Source organism: Peromyscus californicus, unplaced genomic scaffold (assembly GCF_007827085.1).
Source record: "Peromyscus californicus insignis strain IS unplaced genomic scaffold, ASM782708v3 Scaffold_13__1_contigs__length_99412109, whole genome shotgun sequence".
NCBI classification, from domain to species: domain Eukaryota; kingdom Metazoa; phylum Chordata; class Mammalia; order Rodentia; family Cricetidae; genus Peromyscus; species Peromyscus californicus.
The window spans coordinates 69,898,814-69,920,438 of NW_026294424.1; the positions used below are offsets into that span (position 1 = coordinate 69,898,814).

Sequence of the window (21,625 nt, forward strand, 5' to 3'; positions counted from 1 at the left end):
TCCCAGCACTCGGGAGGCAGAGACAGGTGAATCTCTGTGAGTTGGAGGCCAGCCTGGTCTACAAAATGAGTTCCAGGACAGGTTCCAAAAGCTACACAGAGAAACCCTGTCTCAAAAAAGCAAAATAAATAAATAAATAAATAAATAAATAAATAAAATTTAAGACCAAAGGAGAGGACTACATTGTGGAGAGGTTTTCACTTGGTTTCACTGGAAGGAAAGCTAATGCTCATGTTTACATGCATTAGAGAGCACAAAAAACAAAAACGGCATTGTGACTTCAGGATAATGTGGCTCTTCCCTTCGGCCCACCACTGTTGTGTCCTGAACCAGAATTAATCCATCCATTTCATGAGGCGTTCAGGGATTAAATGGACATAACTAGGTAGCCATTTCTTTGATAAGATTTTCCCAGAAAATCGACTCTACGATGTATCAACTCAGAGTCTGTAGAGACAGCTCCCCTGGTGAACTGCAAACACGAGCCTTGGTCCGGGTCCTCGGCACCCACCTCAAAGCCAGGTTTGGCACTGTGTGCCTGTCAGGCAGCATCGGGGAGCACAGTGCAAGGACCTAAGGATGGCACAGGGGAGCGCACTCCTTGCTCAGCCAGGCCCGCTTTGTCATGAGAGGCCCTATCTCAGAACTTAAGGCAGAGAGCAGTTAAGGAAGGCACCCAAAGTCGACCTCTGACCTCCACATGCACACTCACAGGCTTGGCCACCTATACAGACATGGGTGCAGACATACAAAATGTATTAATTTAACTTATAAAGCTATATGTATTTCCTCTCATGGGTCTTTTTGGAAGTGATTAGGGAACACAGAAGACTTAAAGTATTTGTTGGTGTTGTCCAACAGTAGTCAGAAAAAAATAAGTCACAGAAAAATATTAAGGAGCAAAAATTCATATTTGCAAGAGACAATAATCTTAAAATACCTGGAAGATTTTCAGTTGCCATGTAGGCTATAGTTCTTACATAAAGATGAAAATAAGGTCCATACATTTTTATCTGATTATAAAGTCAATAGGAAATAAAGCATTTTATACATACTTTAAAACTATTTATTAACTAGTTCTATTTGGCATCATTATCACTGTTGGAGCTGTCGCTGTCGTAAATGGAAACATTTCTAATTGAAGACACCATCATATCTGCAATGCATTTTTTGGGGTTTTCTTCCAAGTCAGTCTGTATTGCGCCAACTTCTGATAGTTTCCATTCAAGTTCTACAATAGACAAAGACCTATCATTAAACTGGATAAAAACCTCGGGAAAATGGAGATGAATCTCTCATCTACATGAAACAGAAGTAGACTTTGACAGAATTAGTGTGGAAATTGAGGCTGATGAGAGGGCTCACGGGGTAAAGGTCACCAAGTCTGACAGACAACCTGAGGTTCATCCCTGAGACCCACATGGCGAAGGGAAGGAATTCATTTCTAAAAGTTATCCTCTGACCACATGCACACTATGGCATGACAGTACACACACACACACACACACACACACACACACACACACACACACACACACCATGTTCATTATGGCATGCCCGGAGGCAAAAAGTATACGGGATAAGAAACAAGCCAAGCTAAGGCCAGGCATTTATAGTGAAGAATAAGCCTCCATGTGTAATTTATTTGGGAGGTGGGTGGCAGGTCCCCCAAGAGAGCAAAAACAACCAACAACAGTTTTCATGGTAGCAGCATTTATTATAGACCAAAGACAGAAGAAGCATGACTGTCTATCTAATCTCAGAAAGGAAGGAAACTTCAAGGCTGGGAAGCACCTATCCATACTTCTGCTGCCAGGGATGCCAAAGCAGGAGGGTAAAAAGATCCTATCTCAAAAAGAAATGTGTAGAATAAGTTGAGAAAAATGATTAAGATTGTAAAAGTTCATATTATACATAAAAGTAAATTTAAAAAGAGTGGGAAATGAAGTTTCAGTAAATGGCACTGGGGCAACAGAAAAGAAAATAGATCCATTCTTTGTAATACTTCGCTACAATGTTATTTAAGACCTAAGAAAAAATAAAAATAAAACTATTAAAAGAAAATATAGGGGGATATCCTTTTCATCTTGAAAAATATATAATGGTTTTTAAGGGGAAGCACGGTAAGTATAATTTTAAAAGATTAATAAGTTTAACTCTGCTAATACAATTTTTGCCTGAGAATTAAAATGAAGCTAGACCCTGGTATGCATACCCTGAGCCTCAGCTACTTGAGAGGTGAAAGGAAGGTTGCTTGGCCTAAGAGTCTGAAGACAGACTCTGTATCAAGAAAAAAGAAAGAAGCAGTGTTGGCCTAGAAGTATAGCTCAGTGGTGGAAAGCTTGGGCTCAATCACACATACCCCAGAAAAATGCATATACCCAGAGAAAAGAGATTTGAAGGAGTAAGCTACCAAGAACCTGTGTGTGATGCCATAGAAGCAGTGGACAGAACACCACAAACTCCTGTAATTCAATGAAAGAACACGCTGAAACATGAACAAAGCAAAGAGAAGAAACCCAATGACCAACATCTACTAAAGAATGCCTATCCCCACTAGCATTCCAAATTTAAACAGTGGCAGGATATTTTGTAGTGCTGTCATTATAGCTCAGGGGTAGAGCACTTGCACAAGGCCCTGCCCTGGGTTCAATTCCCAATATTGCCAAAACGAAAAAGATATTATTGTATATCTGTCAGCTTGACAAAACCACACCAGCATAACAATTCTAAGACCTGATAGAGATGTGGGTAAATGAGAACTCTCATACAGGGCTGATAGGAGGAGACATCGATGGCATCGTTGGTAGAGCCTTGGTTTCTTTTCCTATTGCTATGACAAAACACTCCAACAAAAGAAACTTAAGGGAGAAAGGGTCCATCTAGCTCACAGTTCCAAGTTATAGTCCATTATGTCTGCAGTCAGGGGAGAGCAGTGAATACAGGCATGCATGCTCAGCTGGCTTTCTCTTCTCTTATACACTCCAGCATCCTCTGCCTAGGAAGATGGGTCTTCCCACCTTAATTAACATAATAAAGGTAATTCCCTCATAGACATGCCCAAAGTCCACCTCTCAGTTGATTATAACTTTTATCAAGTTGACACCACCACCACAGATACCTTCCCAGTGGACTTAAAAATGCAAAACCAAAAGAGAGATTTTTCACAGATGAGCACAAGGATGACAGAAGAATTGTCATTGGAAAACTGCAATCAGCTCACATTCTGTTAGAAAAGAAGTTGCAAACACATAAATTAAGGTATAGTTAATGAGAGAAAGATAAGATTTAAAGTTATTAAATCAGATATAAAAAGAAGAAGTTTGGAAAATTATTGTTGAGCTTAAAACAAGTTTCAGGATGCTATACTGCTATATGTTGAATAATTTCAAATTTATAATACAATCATTCCTTACATTTCTATGTGTGTGTATGTGTATATGCACTAAAATACATATATGTATATTCACATATACATTATGGCTAAAGTATAAGAAAATGACCTAGTCCCTCAAAATATAAATATAGAATAACAATATTACCTAGCAAAATAATTCTGGGTATATTTCCAAAATTATTGAACAGATGATTTGTACATCCATGTTTTAATATTATTATTCGTAGCATCAAAAGGTAAAAGCATTGTAAGTGTCCATCAAAGAAGGACATATACCTGCAATGTGGCCTTTGTAGACACTGGGACCTTGTTCAGACTTTAAAAAAAAAAAAGAAGAAACCCTGACACTTTCTGAAAGTATGGATCTTGACAATATTATGTTGAGTGATATCAGGTACAAGAGAAAAAAGAAAAACCAGTGCTATCCTACCTACATAGTGTGTCTGAAGTCATCGGTTTCATGAAGGATGGGAGAGCAGGTAGAGTGAAAGGTTACTGTTTAATGGGTCCAGAGTTTTGCTATACAAGATGGTAAGAGTTGTGGATCTGGATGACAGGTACAGAAACATAGCAATGTCAATGTCAATGTCACTGAGTGGTGTAATTTAACATGATGATGATCAAGATTCTAAGCTTCATAAAACAGGTTAAAACAGTATCCAGGCATGAAAAAGTCAAAGGGATAACTTTAGGAGGTAAAAATCATTAAAAAGGGTAAAAATATAAAGTCCTGTGCTGTGTACTGTCAAAAAGGAAACAACAGAAGGCTGTCCCACACCTGTTCCAGAGATGAAGACGCATAGGGGATTATCAATCGGCAAACCCAGGGCAACATCTGGATTGCTGATACAGCAAACACACAGGACAAAAGCCCACAGAGAGAAGGAAGAGGTTTAATTAGTCTGGGCACACATGGTAGGATAAACAGAAAGGAGGAAAACCTTAGGAACAGGGTTTGGACTGGGAGGATAAAGGTGAGGAATTTAGGTGAAAGTAGAGACTTCATGAGAAAGTGTGAGAGCAAAGCTCTGTCTGGGGTCTTCAGGGACTAAGCCCAGCCCAACTAAGGCAGACACTACTACTCAGGACTGAGAAACAGGTGTGGAGGTAGACTGGATTCTAAACCAGATGATTTACATTTCTAAGTTATTTTAGACAGACACCATTACGAATTTTAAGCAAAAAGATGTTTTGATATTCTAATCATATCCTAAAGGTGGTTTGATATATCTAAGCACAACAACAGGAAAGCTGATCTGGAGGGATTTTAAAAGGGAACTGAATGGGGGCTGGAGAAATAGCTGGAGAGATGGATCCCAGCACCCACATGGCAGATCATGAGTGCCTGTAACTCCAGTTCCAGGGAACGCAATACCTGTTTCTGGCTTCCATGAGTACCAGACATGCACATTGGCACAGGGACACACACACACACATACACACACACAAACACACACACACACACACACGCAGAGAGAGACAGAGACAGAGACAGAGAGAGACAGACAGACAGAGAGAGACTTAGGGAAACACTTATACATGCTAAAATTATTTTTAAAAATGCTAAAAAGTTGAAAACTGAGGGAAAAACTTTGTTTCAAAGAAAAACTTTCATACTTGTTCATTTGGAGAACTTTTTACTTGTTACTTTCATAAACATTAAAAAAATAACATCATTACCTTCTAGCTTGAGATTTATCCCTCCACATTCTATAACTCCAATGAATTTGCCTTCTATCTGACCATTTTTATAAACAAAAATTGTTGGTAAACAGTTGTCATGGTAGTGTTCAATGCAGCTATTCACGATGGCTTTAAGGAATTTCGTTTCGGGGAACTTTCTTGCCAGGAGGCTAAGATGCTGGTTAACCAATAAGCACATGGGGATGCTAAAAGAGAGAATGCACATGGTGTGTTTCAAATGCAGATTGCTCCTCTGAGTCTGGTAAAACAAGTGAAACCTATCTATTGCAAAAGTAGATCTCTACTTTTTATCTAAAAGCAGATCATACCCTAGGAATGATGACTGGTACCCTGGGAATCTGCATCATAATTTAGGTAAACTACATTCTACTTAGCATTAGTTTAGTCACTTAGCATCCTAGGTAGAAGAACACAGGAACACAAACAAAAACCAGGCATGTCTGGGGAATCCGGGGCAGTCCGGAGCTGAAATAAAGGGATCCAACTCACTACTTGGCTTAATTTCCCAGGTGCTCACATCCAAAGTGCTTCATCTCAGACTTCTCTGGCTTTCTTGATCCTAACAAATTTCACCCACGGTCTTCCACATCCTGGGTCACAGTACCCGAAATTATTTCTCATCTAAGATATAAAACTGATTGAAAGCAGGATCCCAAACTTCCAATTCTTCCTGCGTCATCCATCACAGAACTCCCACCCCACACACTCTTCAGTCCATCCCTTCCTCCTAGTCTACCACTCTGAGCTTTAGCCAGCGAGTTCAGGCTGACTCTCTGCCACCCTACCCCCACACACCTCCACTTTCTTCCACTCTCCTTGGTTTCAGTCTGCTTCTCTCTCCTGTGTTCTCACTTTCCCTTCTCCAAAGAATGTCGCCACTTCACATAAACATATTAAAGCTCATAAATCTTAGCTTGTTTTTTTAAAAGAATATCTCATAACTTTGAATTCCTTTTTAATAACCATCTTCTTTCCTTGAAGTCACAACTAAGATGAAAAAGGACGTGTGCGTCTCAAACAACAACAGCCGGGCGGCGGTGATGCACGCCTTTAATCCCAGCACTTGGGAGGCAGAGTCAGGTGGATCTCTATAAGTTCGAGGCCAGCCTGGTCTACAGAGCGAGCTCCAGGACAGGCTCCAAAACTACATGGAGAAACCCTGTCTTGAAAAACAAAAACAAGACAAGACAAAAACAACAACAACAAAAACCACCCTCTTGCGTTTCGGTCACCTCTGTTCTTGGGAAGCTTTCCTTTGCTTTCCGTGATATCATGTTCTGTTAACTTCCTCTTGACCTTTCTGAATTCCCTCTTTTGGATCCATGTTAAAAGTAATTGTTTCTTCTAGCAGCTAATAGATTTCACTTCCCTTCCTAACTCAACCCCATGCCCCAAAGGAAAAACAAACAAACAAGCAAAAACCTGATCTTTTTTTGATATTTCTTAAATTGGCTCGACTGAAAATCTCTCTACGATGTCTGCTCAGTAATGAAGTCACAACAACTCCACCTCCTTGTTTAGCTGCTCTCTATCTCCCTCCTTGCCCATCGCTTCACTCGCTCCTTATCTGAGCTACACTGCTACCCTAAATCTGTTTCCAGATTTGTTACCCATATTCATCCTTGGCCCTACTTACAAAGGGAACACTGCATGGAAGTAGCATCATATAAATCTCTTGGAAGTAGCATCATATAACCCTCATGGAGGTGGCATCATATAGCCCTCATGGAGGTGACATCATATAACCCTCATGGAGGTGACATCATATAACCCTCATGGAGGTGGCATCATATAACCCTCATGGAGGTGGCATCATATAACCCTCATGGAGGTGGCATCATATAACCCTCATGGAGGTGACATCATATAACCCTCATGGAGGTGGCATCATATAACCCTCATGGAGGTGACATCATATAACCCTCATGGAGGTGGCATCATATAACCCTCATGGAGGTGGCATCATATAACCCTCATGGAGGTGGCATCATATAACCCTCATGGAGGTGGCATCATATAACCCTCATGGAGGTGACATCATATAACCCTCATGCAGGTGACATCATATAGCCCTCATGCAGGTGACATCATATAACCCTCACGCAGGTGACATCATATAACCCTCATGGAGGTGACATCATATAACTCTGAAATTGCACATATTGCCCAAGCTCAAGAACCTCCTGTGGCTCCTCCTCACTGGCATAAAATCTGAACTCCTTAATGTAGTTTCAGAAGGTCTTCATGATGTGGACGCTGCTTTCCTGTCCAGGGTGGTAGCCTGCCTGACACTGCATCACACTGTATGACTGAGGCAGATCCGATATTCCATACTCTGGAAGCATTGTGATGCTTCAGGCCTCTGTAATTTTGTTCACATTGTACAGTCCATCTAAAATACCTCACTCAAGCCTGCCTACTTTTCCAACCTAAGAAACTGTTTTTTTCTTTTCTGATACCAACACCAAGAATGAGAACTTTCTGTGCAGTTATTTCCTCAGGGTTGAAACCTTTCCCTCGGAAGGAATCAGGAGAACCCTAAGACCCAGGAGGCTAAGGAAACTCAAGGGGCCAGGAAACTCTAGAAATTTACGTGATTTAGAAAGCTCACAGTTGCAACATTCATAAGCCTGCAGATCCTGGGAATGGAGATCAGCTGGTCGAGTGCTTGCCTAACATGCATGAAGTCCTGGGTTTGATTCCCAGCACATCATAAAACAAATATGAGGTACACATGAATCTCAGAATTTGGGGGTGGAAGGAGGATCAGGAGTTCAAGGCCATCCTTGGCTGAGTCTGAGGTCAGCTCAGTGGCGTGTGAGGTGCGGGAGACATAGGAGGTTTAATCACCAAAGGGTGATCACTTTTCTAACAAATGTGACATTCTTCAGATTAGAAATGAAAATATTTAGCATTCTTAATTTAATCCCTAAAGATAAAAATTCTATAATGTATTCATGTATAATACACATTTCTTTCTCTTAAATATTCCTCATCGGAGGCATCATAGACCCTAAAGCTAGGAGTGTTTTTAAAGCATCATGACACCCACATTCTGAAGTACTGTGGTAATTACCTTGATCTGTATAGATGAATTACAACCCACAAATCTTTTTCTGCATTTGTAACTTCATTCACATACTGATTTCCAGAAATTTCTCTCAATTCCCCAAATTTTTGTTTCTTCGTAAGTGCTTTCCATTCCTGTAACCGCTTTTCTCTAATTGAAACAAAAATGTTAGGTAAGAGTTATATTCTTTATTTTTTATGTATTTATTCTCTCTCTCTCTCTCTCTCTCTCTCTCTCTCTCTCTCTCTCTCTCTCTCTCTCTCTCTCTCCTGTGTGTGTGTGTGTGTGTGTGTGTGTGTGTGTATACATGTGCACACAGGTATATGTGCATACCTGTGCATACCATTGCACATGTGTGGACATCAGAGAACATCTTGTAGGAATTGGTTCTCTCCTTCCAGCAGGTGGGTTCCAGGGAACAAATCCAGATCATGGCGCTTGGCAGCAAGCACCTCCATCCACTGAGCCATCTTGGCGGCCCTCATTTCCTGCATTCTTGATCTTCTGGTGTCTAGAACTTTGCTAATCCTTTAGGGAATACTCATTTCAGAACTAGCTGGTTCTGAGAAAGAACAAACACTTGCCAGACAGCACATTCTTCAAATGCAAGCTGGCCAACTCTGCAAGCACATCCTTGGTCCTTTTTTAAAATTTTCTCTTATTTTTCGAGGCAAGGACTGGTCTCACACTCCTGGGCTCAGACAGTCCTCTCACCTCAGCTCCCAAGTGTCTGGGACTTTGGGCATGCACCGCCATGCCTGGTTTCAATTGCCTTTTTTTTTTTTCCCTGTGGTTGTTGTTTTGTCTTTTTTCTTTCAGGGCTCCCTGCTCTAGCCATCCCAGAACCTGGTGCCAGATAACTAACAACAGACCTAACCCAGAGCCCACCAAAATGATTCACACTAGCCAATCACAAGCCTGCTTACCCTGCCTTGTGTGTTCTTTCCCACAGAAAGCACAACACAGGTCGTGTCGGAGATTCTCCCCTTGCTGCTTTCGATCCTGACCTGTTCGGATGTTTCCCCTGTGGGCCCGTGTGCCACGGTGCACGCCCTCCTCTTGAGAATGGTGGCCGTTCAGTGGCAGCCACCTCCTGATCATGCTCGCATCAAAGCAAACAAAAACTCCTGCGCACACTTCAGAACACACTGGCCTCGTTTCATGTGTCAGAAGCATGCCAGATGAACACTCACTTTACGTAACCGTGAAGGCAAACACAATGAAATCCAAAGAGAACAATAATGCGGGGCTAGGTCTACTACTAGGTACCTTCTTAGTAGTACAACTACCAGCTTCTCTCTTTCCACCCTATTTCTTTCCCTCCCTATTTCACTGGAAAGGTTAGCACAGGGGTTAATCTGGCCGGCAGGAAGACACTGTTCAGTGGCCTGCATTTTTCACCTAGCAATCAAACAAATTGTGATTCATGTATAGGGACAGAAAGCCCTCTAGCTATTTTTGGCAAAAAGGGACTTAGTCTGGGAAATTAAGCGCTTTGCAAACTGGCCGAAAAGGCAGAAGGTGCAGGCTCCAGGCTGGGCTACCAGGAATGACTCCCAGAACAACACAGCAAAACTGGTCTGCCAAGGCTTTCTTTGCCGCCATCCAGAAACTGGGGAATCTGGATTCCAGTTGTTGGCCCAAGTATCACATTACTCTGAGACTCGGAGAGGCACACTAACAGCCTCTGGCACTAGGAACCAGTCTCCCTAGCAACAATCTGAGGATGAGAATCTGCTGCCAGAACAAAGGCTCCAGAATTAATGACGCACATTCTAGGTTCAGACCACTTAAACAGATGCTTTAGGCTTTTTTTTTCACCTCTGCTTTCTCCATTTTACTTAGCTCTGAACCCAAATATCCTGTGAACATTAGCAGAACCTGAAACACATTTGGTATCCTTGCTGCAACTGAGTCTGAGAAACACAGTTTTCGCTTCTAGCTTCTGTGCGGCTGTACCACGCATCAAGAGAAAGAGGAACGTGTGTCAAGGAAGACAGTTTAGTGTATTTGCCACAGAAATATACTAAAGATACGTTCATGGCCACATTTAGACTTTCCTTCTTCCTTTTAGCTACAGGAGCCTCTGAGTCTAATTCATTTGTTATTTCATAGCTGGTTACCTACCAATGCCTACCCCTTTTGTCTCTAATTCTGTGAATAATGTATTTTTCACTTCTTTATCTTACCCTGAGGCTCTGCCAGAACCTAATTATCATTATAGATTCCTCTTTGGTGCCTTGCAGGAAGACCACACTTGCAAGCTTCCTTGTGAGAGTAGATGGCAACCAATGAGAGAGGTAAAGTGATGTATACATCTCTGGTACTCAATCCTAGAGTGTCCTGTGCAGTCTTCCACACAGATCCCCGGCGCACATGGGAGGAGGTACAGGATTCTAAGGTGATGTAGCCCTAAAGTACCCAGGCCACAGTCACTGCCTGGGAAAGAGCAGCTCAGGGAGCTGTAGGAGATGGATCAAAAAGTTAAGGGACCATCACCATGATACAATTCAAAACATTTTTATTTTATTTATGTGTATGGATCTTCTTTCTACATGTATATCCACGTACCGCTTGCATGCCTGGTACTCACAGAGAACAGAAGTGGTCACATCCCCTGAAACTGGAAAGGGTTGTGAGCCTCCATGTGGTTACTGGGAAAACAGGTCCTCTGGAAGATCAGCCAGTGTTCTTAACCACTGAGCCACCTCTCCAGCTCCAGGTAACTTTTTGATTGCCACAAGTAAGTCCTGTATCCATTTGTAACTACCTCCTGCTTGTTCATTCCAAGATCCATTATATAGTAATTTCCTTTCTACTTATACGGCCTTTTCTGACTTCTTTCTTTCTCTTATGATATTTTCCAAGTTCGTCTATTTGGTAGTTATAGTAGCTGCCATGCCCAAGGCACCCATCAAAGGAAAGTTTATTTGGGCCTGTGGTTCCAGAGGGATAAGACTCCAAGAGTGGGGAAGTGCGGCAGCACACAGGCATGGTGGCCAGAGCAGGAAGTGGAGAGAACACATCCTCAACCACAAACACAAAGGCAGAGAGAGCAAACTGGAGACAGGGCAAGGCTATGAACTCCTAAAGCCCACCCCCACAAGTAATGTAGTGCCCCCCCCCCACACACACACCAAGGTTCCACTACTTTTCCAAACAGCATCACCAAATGGAGACCAAATGTATAAATGTCTGAGCCCATGAGAAAAAAATCCTGCACACTTCATATTACAAGTGAAACACTCCAGGGGAACTGAAAAGAAAATGTACTAAAGTGAAAAACATACCGAATTTCAAGCAGCCAAAAGAATCAGAAAATCAAAAGGTAGAATTATTGCTATTATTAACCCAGAAGCACAAATTTAAAAAAAAAATGAAGAAAGTAAACACAGCCTAAAGGGCCTGCGAGACACTGTCCAGCAGATCAACATAATATTTCAGGAGCCCCAAAGGAGCAGACACAAGGAAAAAGAACGCTTTCAGAATTAATGGCCCACAGCTTCCCACACATGATTAAAGACACAAGTGTAAAATCCAACGTATCAGACACACTTCAAGGAGGACAGACCCAAAGATACCCACGTTGTGACACCACAGGGTCAAACTGTCAAGAGACAAAGGCAGAATCTTGCACGCAGCAAGAGAAAATCAAGTTACGGCATAAAACAGTTTCTTAAGGAGATTTAGCAATCCCATTTCTCATGTAGCACTCCCACGGCAACACAATACTGTTGTACCTGTATATCTCAATGGCTTTTATATCTTCCTCATCAAACTCGTCCTCAGCTTCATCCAACTGTGCAAGGGTCATCTTCTCATACGGTTTAACTAAAACAGAAACTTCAGGTCATCCAATGGTCCAAACGTTATTTTTACTTCATAACCTACTTCTAGAAATCAAAGCAAACAAACAAAAAAACCAAACCCCACAACCCTAGCAGCTTGGGTAATAGAGGCCAACAACATCTTTAACAAACCTGTAGCAACCTACTAAAACATGATTATATGTTACAGAAATTGTAATACTAGCCTTTTTGATTCCCTCAAAGTTCATAGAACTGGCAGAATACTGATGAGCACAGATGAGGAAATCAATTAGACCCCATAAATTTAGGTTTCCCCCAAGTACATGGGAATATTAATGAATAAGATCGTATATTGAATGAACAAAAGAGAAAGCAATCTCAAAGTAGAGGGATATGGTAGAAGAAACCTCACTAGGTCTTATGAGCATAATTCAGCACTTTTACTAACTGGCATGTGCCTTTCAACACACAAATCAGCCATTTTAGGTAGTGATCTCCTAATTTTGAGTGGACGGACAGAGTTGATATAAACGATCTCTAATTCCCTCTCCTGTGTCCACGAAGTATATTTTACCACCTTCATTGTATGTCCCCTTCATGCAGCCCACCAAAGGCACACTGTACCCATTGCCTCCTTCTGCAGGCGTAACACCATCTCCTCAATTTCATCTTTTGGTTCTTCTTTTGGAGGAAGAATGCCAAAATCTCTTAAAATTTCATTCCATTCTGTGTCTTCATTTGGATCCTATACACACACACACACAAGACAATCTATTAGCACAATTTTACACTGTGAAATGTGCTGATCAGATTGACTGACGGGTGGCACGTCCAAATACAAAGCTGTCCATGGACTCCACAGCTAATTTTGAAGGACAGATCTACTTCTCCCACCAAGAGTGGGACTGCCTACTTTGAGTAACAGAACACATCCATCTTCAGCATTACAGAGAGTTTATAAAAAGATCAACTTAGGGGCTGGCCAGATGACTTATCGGGTAAAGGGACTTGTCACACAAGCCTGGTGACCTGAGTCAGTATCCAGATCCTGCAAAAGGTAGAAAGAGAGAGCTGACTACACAGAGTTGTCCTCTGACCTCCACTGTGATACATGTGCCCATCTACATCATGCATACACATATAATAATAATAATAATAATAATAATAATAATAATAATAATAAATTTCAAAAATCCACTAGACCACATACATAAAAGAAAATAAACTTAAAGAAACTTAAGAAAGTAAACTTAAAAGTCACAGGAAATATATTGATGACTATAGAGTGGACAAAGTCAACTTATATAATACCCAAATGTGTGCTGTCTATGTTCCAGACTATTAGGTGAACTTATTTCTGTTTTGAGGCGCATAGATTCAAGAACCCTCATGCTTAAATATGAGAGGCTAGGCTTACTGACTTTGATGAAGGAATCTACCATATTCTGAAATGTCCTGCAGAGAGAATCATATATCAAGAAAACGTGACCTGGCATGGTAGTGCATGACATTAATCCCAGCATTTAGGAGTCAGAAGCAGGCAGATCTCTGTGAGTTCCAGGTCAGCCTGGTCTACACAGTGAGTTCTAGGCTAGCCAGCCCTACATGGTGAGGTCCTACCTCAAGCAATGGGAAAAAGAAAACATAGTTGGGCACAGTGATGAAAGACTGTGATTTAGCACCCAGGACCATGAATGAGTTCAAGTTCAGCCTTGCTGCAAAGCGAGTTCCATGACAACACACACAAGACCCAGTCTCAAAAAAAAAAAAACCAGAACAAAACTCAATAATAACAAAAAGTGAAAATTAGAAAGAAAAGACAAAAATGAAATAAAGAAGGCCAGGCTGAGAATAAGCTAGAAAAGAAATTCTAAAAGCAAAATAACTCCAATGTAACTGAATCCTACCAACAAGTGTATGTAAGTGTTCTTCTCAGCTTCACAGTCAATCAACTGGCATACTAAAAGACTGTAAGATTTTGTCTGTGGTTCTCCATGATGCATTAGGTATGCATTTCACGTGTCCTGCATGGGCCCACTGGGAGTTCTGAAGCTGTGGAATAGTATCTTTTAACAATTCTAGAGAATTCACAGAAAATTGTAGCAGGTCTTTCTTTGAACCGCCAGCTCCCAAATAATGATACAGAGACTTCTGATTGAGTATGAAAGCTTGGCCTCAGCTTAGGCTTGTTCCCAATTAGCTCTTATAACAAATTAACCCATTTATATTAATCTACTTTCTGCTATGTGGTTCATTACCACTCATCAGTACTTTATATCTGATTTCCTCTGAGTCTTGCTGGCGAATCTCCCACCTCTCAGATTCTTCCCAGAGTTCCTATTGCTTCCCGGAAGTCCTGCCTATCTTTTCCTGCCTATCTTCTCCTGCCTAGCTGTTGCCATTCAGCTCTTTATTAAACCAATCAGAAGGTGTTTTAGGTGGATGACATCTTCACAGACACATTTTCACATTGTACAAAAAGATTATCCCATAACAGAAAATTTCTCTTCAAATAGTCTTCCACCTCTTTTTTAATATTTTCCTATTCCTATTTTACTGACATTAAAAATAAAAAACCTCATCCATGGATATTTTTAATTTTCACAAGTTCTACTTGGCTTTTTATGAGTTTTGTTCTATTACTGCAAAAATGTTTTAATTCAATGTCAAAAGCAATGATGTTTTTCTGACAGGTTAGAAATTATTGCTTATTAAATACCAGCTTAAAATTTCAGAAAACGGGGTTGGAGAGATAGCTTAGAATTTAAGAGCACTTGTTGCTCCTGCAGAGGACCTAAGTTAGGTTCCCAGCACCCACATGGTGGCTCAAAATCATCCCTAACTTTAGTTGTGAGGGATCTGACAGTCTCTTCTGACCTCCGAGGGCACCAGCATGCACACGGTGCACACACATACATGTTTGCTGTCCTAATTAGGTTTCTATTGATATAATAAACATGATGATCACAAGCAACTTGGGAAGGAAAGAGTTTATTTCACCTTACAGCTTACAGTCTTACATGAACTGGGACATTAGTGATTCCCTGGTGTGTACATTTCTTTTCTCCCTGGCTTTTCAAATTATACAATCAGAGTTTATCAGACTCTAAAAATATAGAGAATGACATAATCAATGTTCTATCAGCTTTTCCCAATTTCATAGTTTTTGAAGAAAATATTGTCCTTGAAGTAACAGATGGCTTTACCCACAATATGCATATCTTTTGTGTCTCTAGGATTATTTTTGAACTAACCTCTGATGGGCAATGTTTTCAACAAGTGCCATGTTTTTTCTTTTTTCTTTTCATTTTTCTTTATTAAGAAATTTTCTACCCACAGATCCCACCTTCTCCCTCCTCCCACCCAAATACACTTTTTTTTTTTTTCAAGACAGGGTTTCTCTGTGTAGTTTTAGTGCCTGTCCTGGGTTTCACTCTGTAGACCAGGCTGGCCTCAAACTCACAGAGATCCACCTGGCTCTGCCTCCCGAGTGCTGGGATTAATGGCGTGCGCCACCACCGCCCAGCCATGTTTTCAATGAGTCTGGTGTTGGGGTCTCTGACAGAAGAATGGCAAGCCAGCATCTTTGTGACACCTAGGTTTCAACCCAGAGAAGCACAACCTGGGCAGAGCTTGTGGACCTACGCAGTGTGTGCTAAAGTGATTTTATTTTTTGGCTTCAAGATTGATTTCTTTGGTATATATGTGTATGTGCCCTGTGAATCTATGTGTACCATATGCAGGCAGTACTCACAGAGGCAGAAGCTGTCAGGTCCCCTGAAACTGGAGTCACAGGTGGCTGTGAGCCTCTTGATATGGGTGCTAGGAACCAAACTCAGGTTCTGTGCAAGACCTGTAGGTGTTCTTAACCACTGGACCATCTCTCCAGCCCCTTACTTTTTTTTTTTTTTTTTTTTTTTTTTTGGTTTTTCGAGACAGGGTTTCTCTGTGTAGCTTTGCGCCTTTCCTGGATCTCGCGCTGTAGACCAGGCTGGCCTCGAACTCACAGAGATCCGCCTGCCTCTGCCTCCCGAGTGCTGGGATTAAAGGCGTGCGCCACCACCGCCCGGCAGCCCCTTACTTTTTATTTTCTAATTGGAAGTATTTTTTTTCATACAATGTGTTATGATTATGGTTTCCTCTCCCTCAAATCCTCCCAGATTCTTTCAACCCATCCAATGTCAGACCTTTAAAAAACAGATAGGCTAACAACAAAACCAGAATAAAAAAAGAAAAGAAAAAGTATGAGAAACACAAACACATACACACAAACAAAACCCTTAAAAACCACAAAAGCAGGAATCATAATATATAAGCAAAAGACCATTAAGGTTTAAAAAGAAAACTAAACAAAGCAATCTGAGACAAAATCATCTCCAAAATTCCATTGAGTTTCTTTTGTGTTGATTATCCACTGCTGGGCATGGGCCTGCCCTCAAGTGTGTCTATATACTCATTGAGACATCAGTGGAGAAAACTAATTTTTCCTTGGCAAGTAGCTGTCATTTGGAAATAGCTTCTTGGTTAGGGATGGGAGCTCCTGTCCACTTCCCCTTCTCAGCACCAGGACTCCTTCTGGGTTGGACCCATGCAGAACCTATGCATGCTGCCACAGCTTCTGTGAGGTCATATGTCTATCAGTCCTGTTGTGTCTGGAAGACACTTTTCCCATGGTGTCTTCCTCTGGCTTTTATAATCTTTCTGTCTCCTCTTCCCAGAATCCAGAAGGGAGGGTTTGATGAAAACATTCCATTTAGGACTGAGTATTTCAAGGTCTCTCACACTCTGCACACTGTCCAGTTGTGAGTCTCTATTTGTTCCCATCGACTCCAAGAGGAAGCTTCTCTGATGATGACTGAGCAAGATACTGAACTGTAAGTCTAGAAGAATGTTGTTGGGAGTCATTCTATTGCTGTGTTCCTTTAGCAGAAAAACAGCATTTGGGTTTCCCCTAAGCCCATGACCTATCTACTCAGGTTTTGGGCCACTTTTTTTTTTTAATATATAGAGTTTCATTCTGCCACATAAGCTGGCCTACAAACCACCATGCCTGAATAGCAAGCATTTTTTAATTGGAAAAAAATACAAACTATGAAATGACCGTTTTAGGCATTTATAAACATACAGTACAGCCCGATGAAGCACAGCCACACTGATGGACACCTATCCACTGTCCTTTCAGGGATCTCAATGGTCTTGTTCTTTTTGAGACTATTTTGGGGACCCTTGAGATTCCACATACATTCTAAGGCGGATTTTTCTATTCCTGCAAAAGGAATGCTAGAATTTGACAGAAAATGAATCTACAGATTGCTGGAAGTAGTATTGATCTTTTGACATCAGTGATAGATACAACAAGGATCCTTGTAATTGCATTCCTGAAGAGGATAACGCGGTAGGGATGAAAAGGGCAGGAGCCCAACGACCAGGAGAAAGACATCTCCCAGGAGAACAGTCATGGTGACCCAGACACACAGCTGAATCTACATGTAGACATATATTTCTTAGCTTTTATATCATCTTGTAATATTGCTATGGGTGGGGCAGAGATAGATTGTGAATATATATCACTTCTGTTTTATTCCAAGTTATTAACAAACTCATTACTCCTCTTTAACTGATTTTATACAGTTTCCTTTTAATAAAGGCAAGCATTTGTCTCCAAGCTTTACACCCAGGTAGCAGTCCATGTTCCCATCCACAAATATGGGATATATTTCCACTTTCTCTGTCTTCTTCAATTGTTTCCAGCACTGTTTTATAGTTTTCTTCATGTAAGTCTTCAGCCTCTTTAGTTTATTCCTTTGTATTCTGTTCCTTCTGATGTTATGATAAATGGAAGTTTTTTATTGTTAGTACACAGAAATATCTTTATAAAAATTTTATGGTCTTCAACTACTTCCTGTAGAAATTTTGGAATACAATAAGCACAATTGTTTCCTAACTGGCTTCTGTCCATTCTAACACTGGAGATCTCTGCAAGTTGTTTCACTGGTTCAGGATTGTGCCACCCTTGTTCTTTGTGTGAGCTATACCATTGGCTGGTTTCCGCTCGCTGTCTTTGAAATTTTATTGGTGGGAATTCGTTAAGACCGAACACAAAAATGTCTTCCTCAATAACAATGTTGTTGTAAATCTGTGGGAAAGCTGCCATGGGCCAAGACTACTTAAGGGGCAGGTTTGATTCCTGACCACCAAGCATCAAGACAATCTTCCCTGAGTTTCCTTAGGCAGAGGTCCTACTCACCCTCCTGGTTGTCTCCCATCCTTGGGTGAACCATACTCTTTAGTTCTTACTGACCCTGCGATTGTACCCAAAACCAAAACACAAAATTTGTAATGCTTTCATGCTAAAACTGGCTTTGGAGATTGCAGAATGGGGTGGGTGGAGGATACTGCTCCAACGTCCACACACTTCTGAGTTCTTAGCAGGGATGGACTTCTGGAATGCAGTGCAGTGAAACAGACAGTTGTTAATATGTATATTGCAATGAGAAATGACATATCAAAAGGTGGTCTGAAACCCAGGTTTACTTGTTATTTTCAGCTGAAATAAAGAACGATGTCAGGAAGGTGAGTTCTAGGTGAGGCTCGGGGGCAGGGAGGGCTTTGTTCACACTTGTCTATGTGGGTACCCTCTTTACAGGTAACACCCCATTATGAACTAGAATCAGTTTTCTGATACACACATACAAAGACTAATACCTCAAGATGAAGATTTCTTTATGGATGTCAATTTCTCCTTCAAAAGAACGGTTTCCCTGTTTTCAGAGCTTCTCTTGTATTTGCTCAAAATACTTCTCATGCCACAGATGTTTGGGGTGAAAACATCTGGTCTCCTACCATCGTTTCAGACCTGCCTACTCTAAGGTCCTAGGCATCTTAACATTCTACTGGTTTCCATTCCCCCTTGATTTTGATGTAATTATTTCTTCCTATCATGCCACCTCTCTGACACTTTCAGGGGCTCCTGTGACTCTCTGAGAAGATACTCTAGACATTTCTTCTACAGTTCCCTCTCTAGACATTTTTATTTTTATTCAGTAGGAGAGCTGGACTGGGTAACGTAGCCAGCTGTTACTGCCAGTTCTAGTAATTACATTTTTCCTGAAATTTTATTCTCTCTCTCTCTCTCTCTCTCTCTCTCTCTCTCTCTCTCTCTCTCTGGTGTGTGGATCACACATGCCATGACATACATGTGGAGGACATTATCTTTCCATGGGTCTCAGGATCTAACTCATGTCGGGAGACGTGCATCATTGGGGCAAGGCAGCAAAGCGCCTTCATCCACTGAGCCATCTCATCTCGCCAGCTCCCAGCGATCACCTTGATAGAACAAGTTCTGCACTTCGCAGTCCTTTGGTACTTTCTCTCCTTTAGCATTGCTACATTTCTTAGAAGGGACAATTGAGAGGGACTGGAATTGTAGCCAATCCTTAGCTGTTGCATCGTCGGACATTCTGTGAGCTCGCTCTGCTTGGGTTACCTACATGCTATGTGTTGTTGATTGAAAAGAACAGTCCTTATACACCGAACTGGCTCTGACTTGAGTTTCTCTCGATAAACACTCTTCTTGAAAGACCTGATCATACAGTCTTATATACTTAGTCAAACTTCTCAACTGTTCTCACTTAACCCCTCAAGGACTTCATTGCAATGCGACTTAATATAACATAACAGTGTTCAACTGCGCCCTTCCCTTGACTTTTAGAATTATGTATGAAATGTTACCTAACAGAAATAGGGGCCAACATCGATTTCCACAAATGGCAAGAGTGTTTTTGCCATGCTGTAGTTATCTTTATTATTCTGAGACACGCTCTAATAGAACAGGCCCGTGTTTAGAGCCTAAGAACTGGCTGTGGAATAAATCAATGGAAAATAATAGTGAGGCAAAGGGAGCTCAATGTGCTGCTGCTCTCTGTAGGCCTCACTCCAGCAGAACTCCTGCAAAGCAGATCCTGCAAAGCAGATCCTGCAAAGCAGAACAGACTGCATGGCCGGGCTAACTGTACAAATGCCCTTGATAACAGCCGTCTAACGTGAGGGGGCTTGATTACACGTGAATTATGCTTCAAATAGCTTCATAAATTGTATGGTCTACAAAACGGCCCCAAGTAAGTATGGCAAACCAAGAAAATCCCAATGCACCTCACCAGGGAGCAAGTAAGAGAAGGCTCTTCCTTAGGTCAGAAAGTGAGGATTTCACTCTGAGAAAGGAGAAAAGGGAGGAAGGGAAAACGGCACGGAGGGACCAATGGAGGAGACTCTTTTCTAAATTACAATTTTATTATAAAGATCTCACAAATGAAAAACATCACCTTGTGAAATTACCCAGACGCAAAGTCTTGAAACTTAAACTTGTAACTTAAAACTTTCTATTTACAAAAATTTAAGTGTGTGTGTGTGTGTGTGTGTGTGTGTGTGTGTGTGTGTGTGCACGTGCATATCAGAAGACTGAGGAAGTTGGGTCTCACTTTCCACCAGGTAGGTCCCAGGGATCCAGCTCAGGTTTTCAAGCTTGGCAGCAAGCATCTTAACCCGCTGAGCCACCTCACAGGCCAATGGATGCACTCCCTACCTCCTTTTAAAAGAATATAAATGAGAGGACAGTTACATTGACTCCACTTGGGCCAATGCTGTTCCTTTCTTACTTCAGAAATAACATAGCATTTGAGTTTCCAGGACTCGAGGGTAAAAGGCAACTGAGTGTCTCCTCCAGCCTCCCATGAGACTCTTGAATATCAAAAACCGGCATTCTCTTAAAACTAGACAGAGACGCACAAAATAGCACTTACCAAAAACAAATGTCAAAACATAACCCTGGGGAGGGCCCGCACCACTCCATTTACGCCCCTCAGCTTGGAGCTAACTGGCTTATCCCCACTCAGGGCTCCAAGGTCACCTACAGGCCAGACCCTCACCTGCATGATGTTCTCTTGTGCCCCTCACTAGGGGTCAAGGTCCCAAACGTCCTCCAGACTGTCAGAGGGAGCCAGCCAGCTCTAGTGTGCGGTTTCTAACGCCCCAGGGGCAGGGCAAGAGGAACAGGATCTCCTGCGCATGTGCAACGGTAAGCTCAGTTGCCAGGCAACACAGAGGCCTGGTTCCCAGGTGTGTGGACCCTGGTGCATCAGGTCCCCTGGGGCATCTATCTGGAGCAGTAGCTCTCCTATTGGTCACGTGGTGCTCGTGGTGCTGTTCATTCTACCTTCCTCTACCACCGCCATGTCCAAGCCTACTCGTCAAGGTTGAATCCAGTGTTCAAGGAGAAAAAAAATTCCTTGGGGGAGGGTGTGGCGAACTCTGCAAAGGAGTTCTTATCCTGGGCCCACAGTCTGTTTGGAGATAGAATTTTAAGGGGCATCTAAGCCAGGCGGTGGTGGCGTACGCCTTTAATCCCAGCACTCGGGAGGCAGAGGCAGGCGGATCTCCGTGAGTTCGAGGCCAGCCTGGTCTCCAAAGCAAATTCCAGGAAAGGCGCAAAGCTACACAGAGAAACCCTGTCTCGAAAAAACCAAAAAAAAAAAAAAAAAGGGGGGGGGGCATCTAAGCACCTCCCTCAAGTTGTGAGTGTAATTGTTTTTGTGTCTTTTTTTTTTCTTTTTAATTTGGACCAAAGGGGGCATCTAAGCACTTCCCTCA

At 41.8% G+C, this 21,625-nt stretch overlaps 1 protein-coding gene across 1 annotated transcript; it reads right to left on the bottom strand.

Moving 5' to 3' along the window:
* Pdcl2 (phosducin like 2) lies at positions 1–21,011 on the bottom strand. Its single transcript, XM_052735203.1, has 6 exons — positions 20,905–21,011; positions 12,605–12,725; positions 11,912–12,014; positions 8,178–8,321; positions 5,078–5,286; positions 1–1,231 (listed from the first exon to the last, which is right to left on the bottom strand). The coding sequence occupies exons 1-6, from the start codon at positions 20,908–20,910 to the stop codon at positions 1,080–1,082; spliced, it is 735 nt and encodes a 244-aa protein (XP_052591163.1). The 5' UTR covers positions 20,911–21,011; the 3' UTR covers positions 1–1,079.
* Between the last annotated feature and the right edge of the window lie 614 nt (positions 21,012–21,625).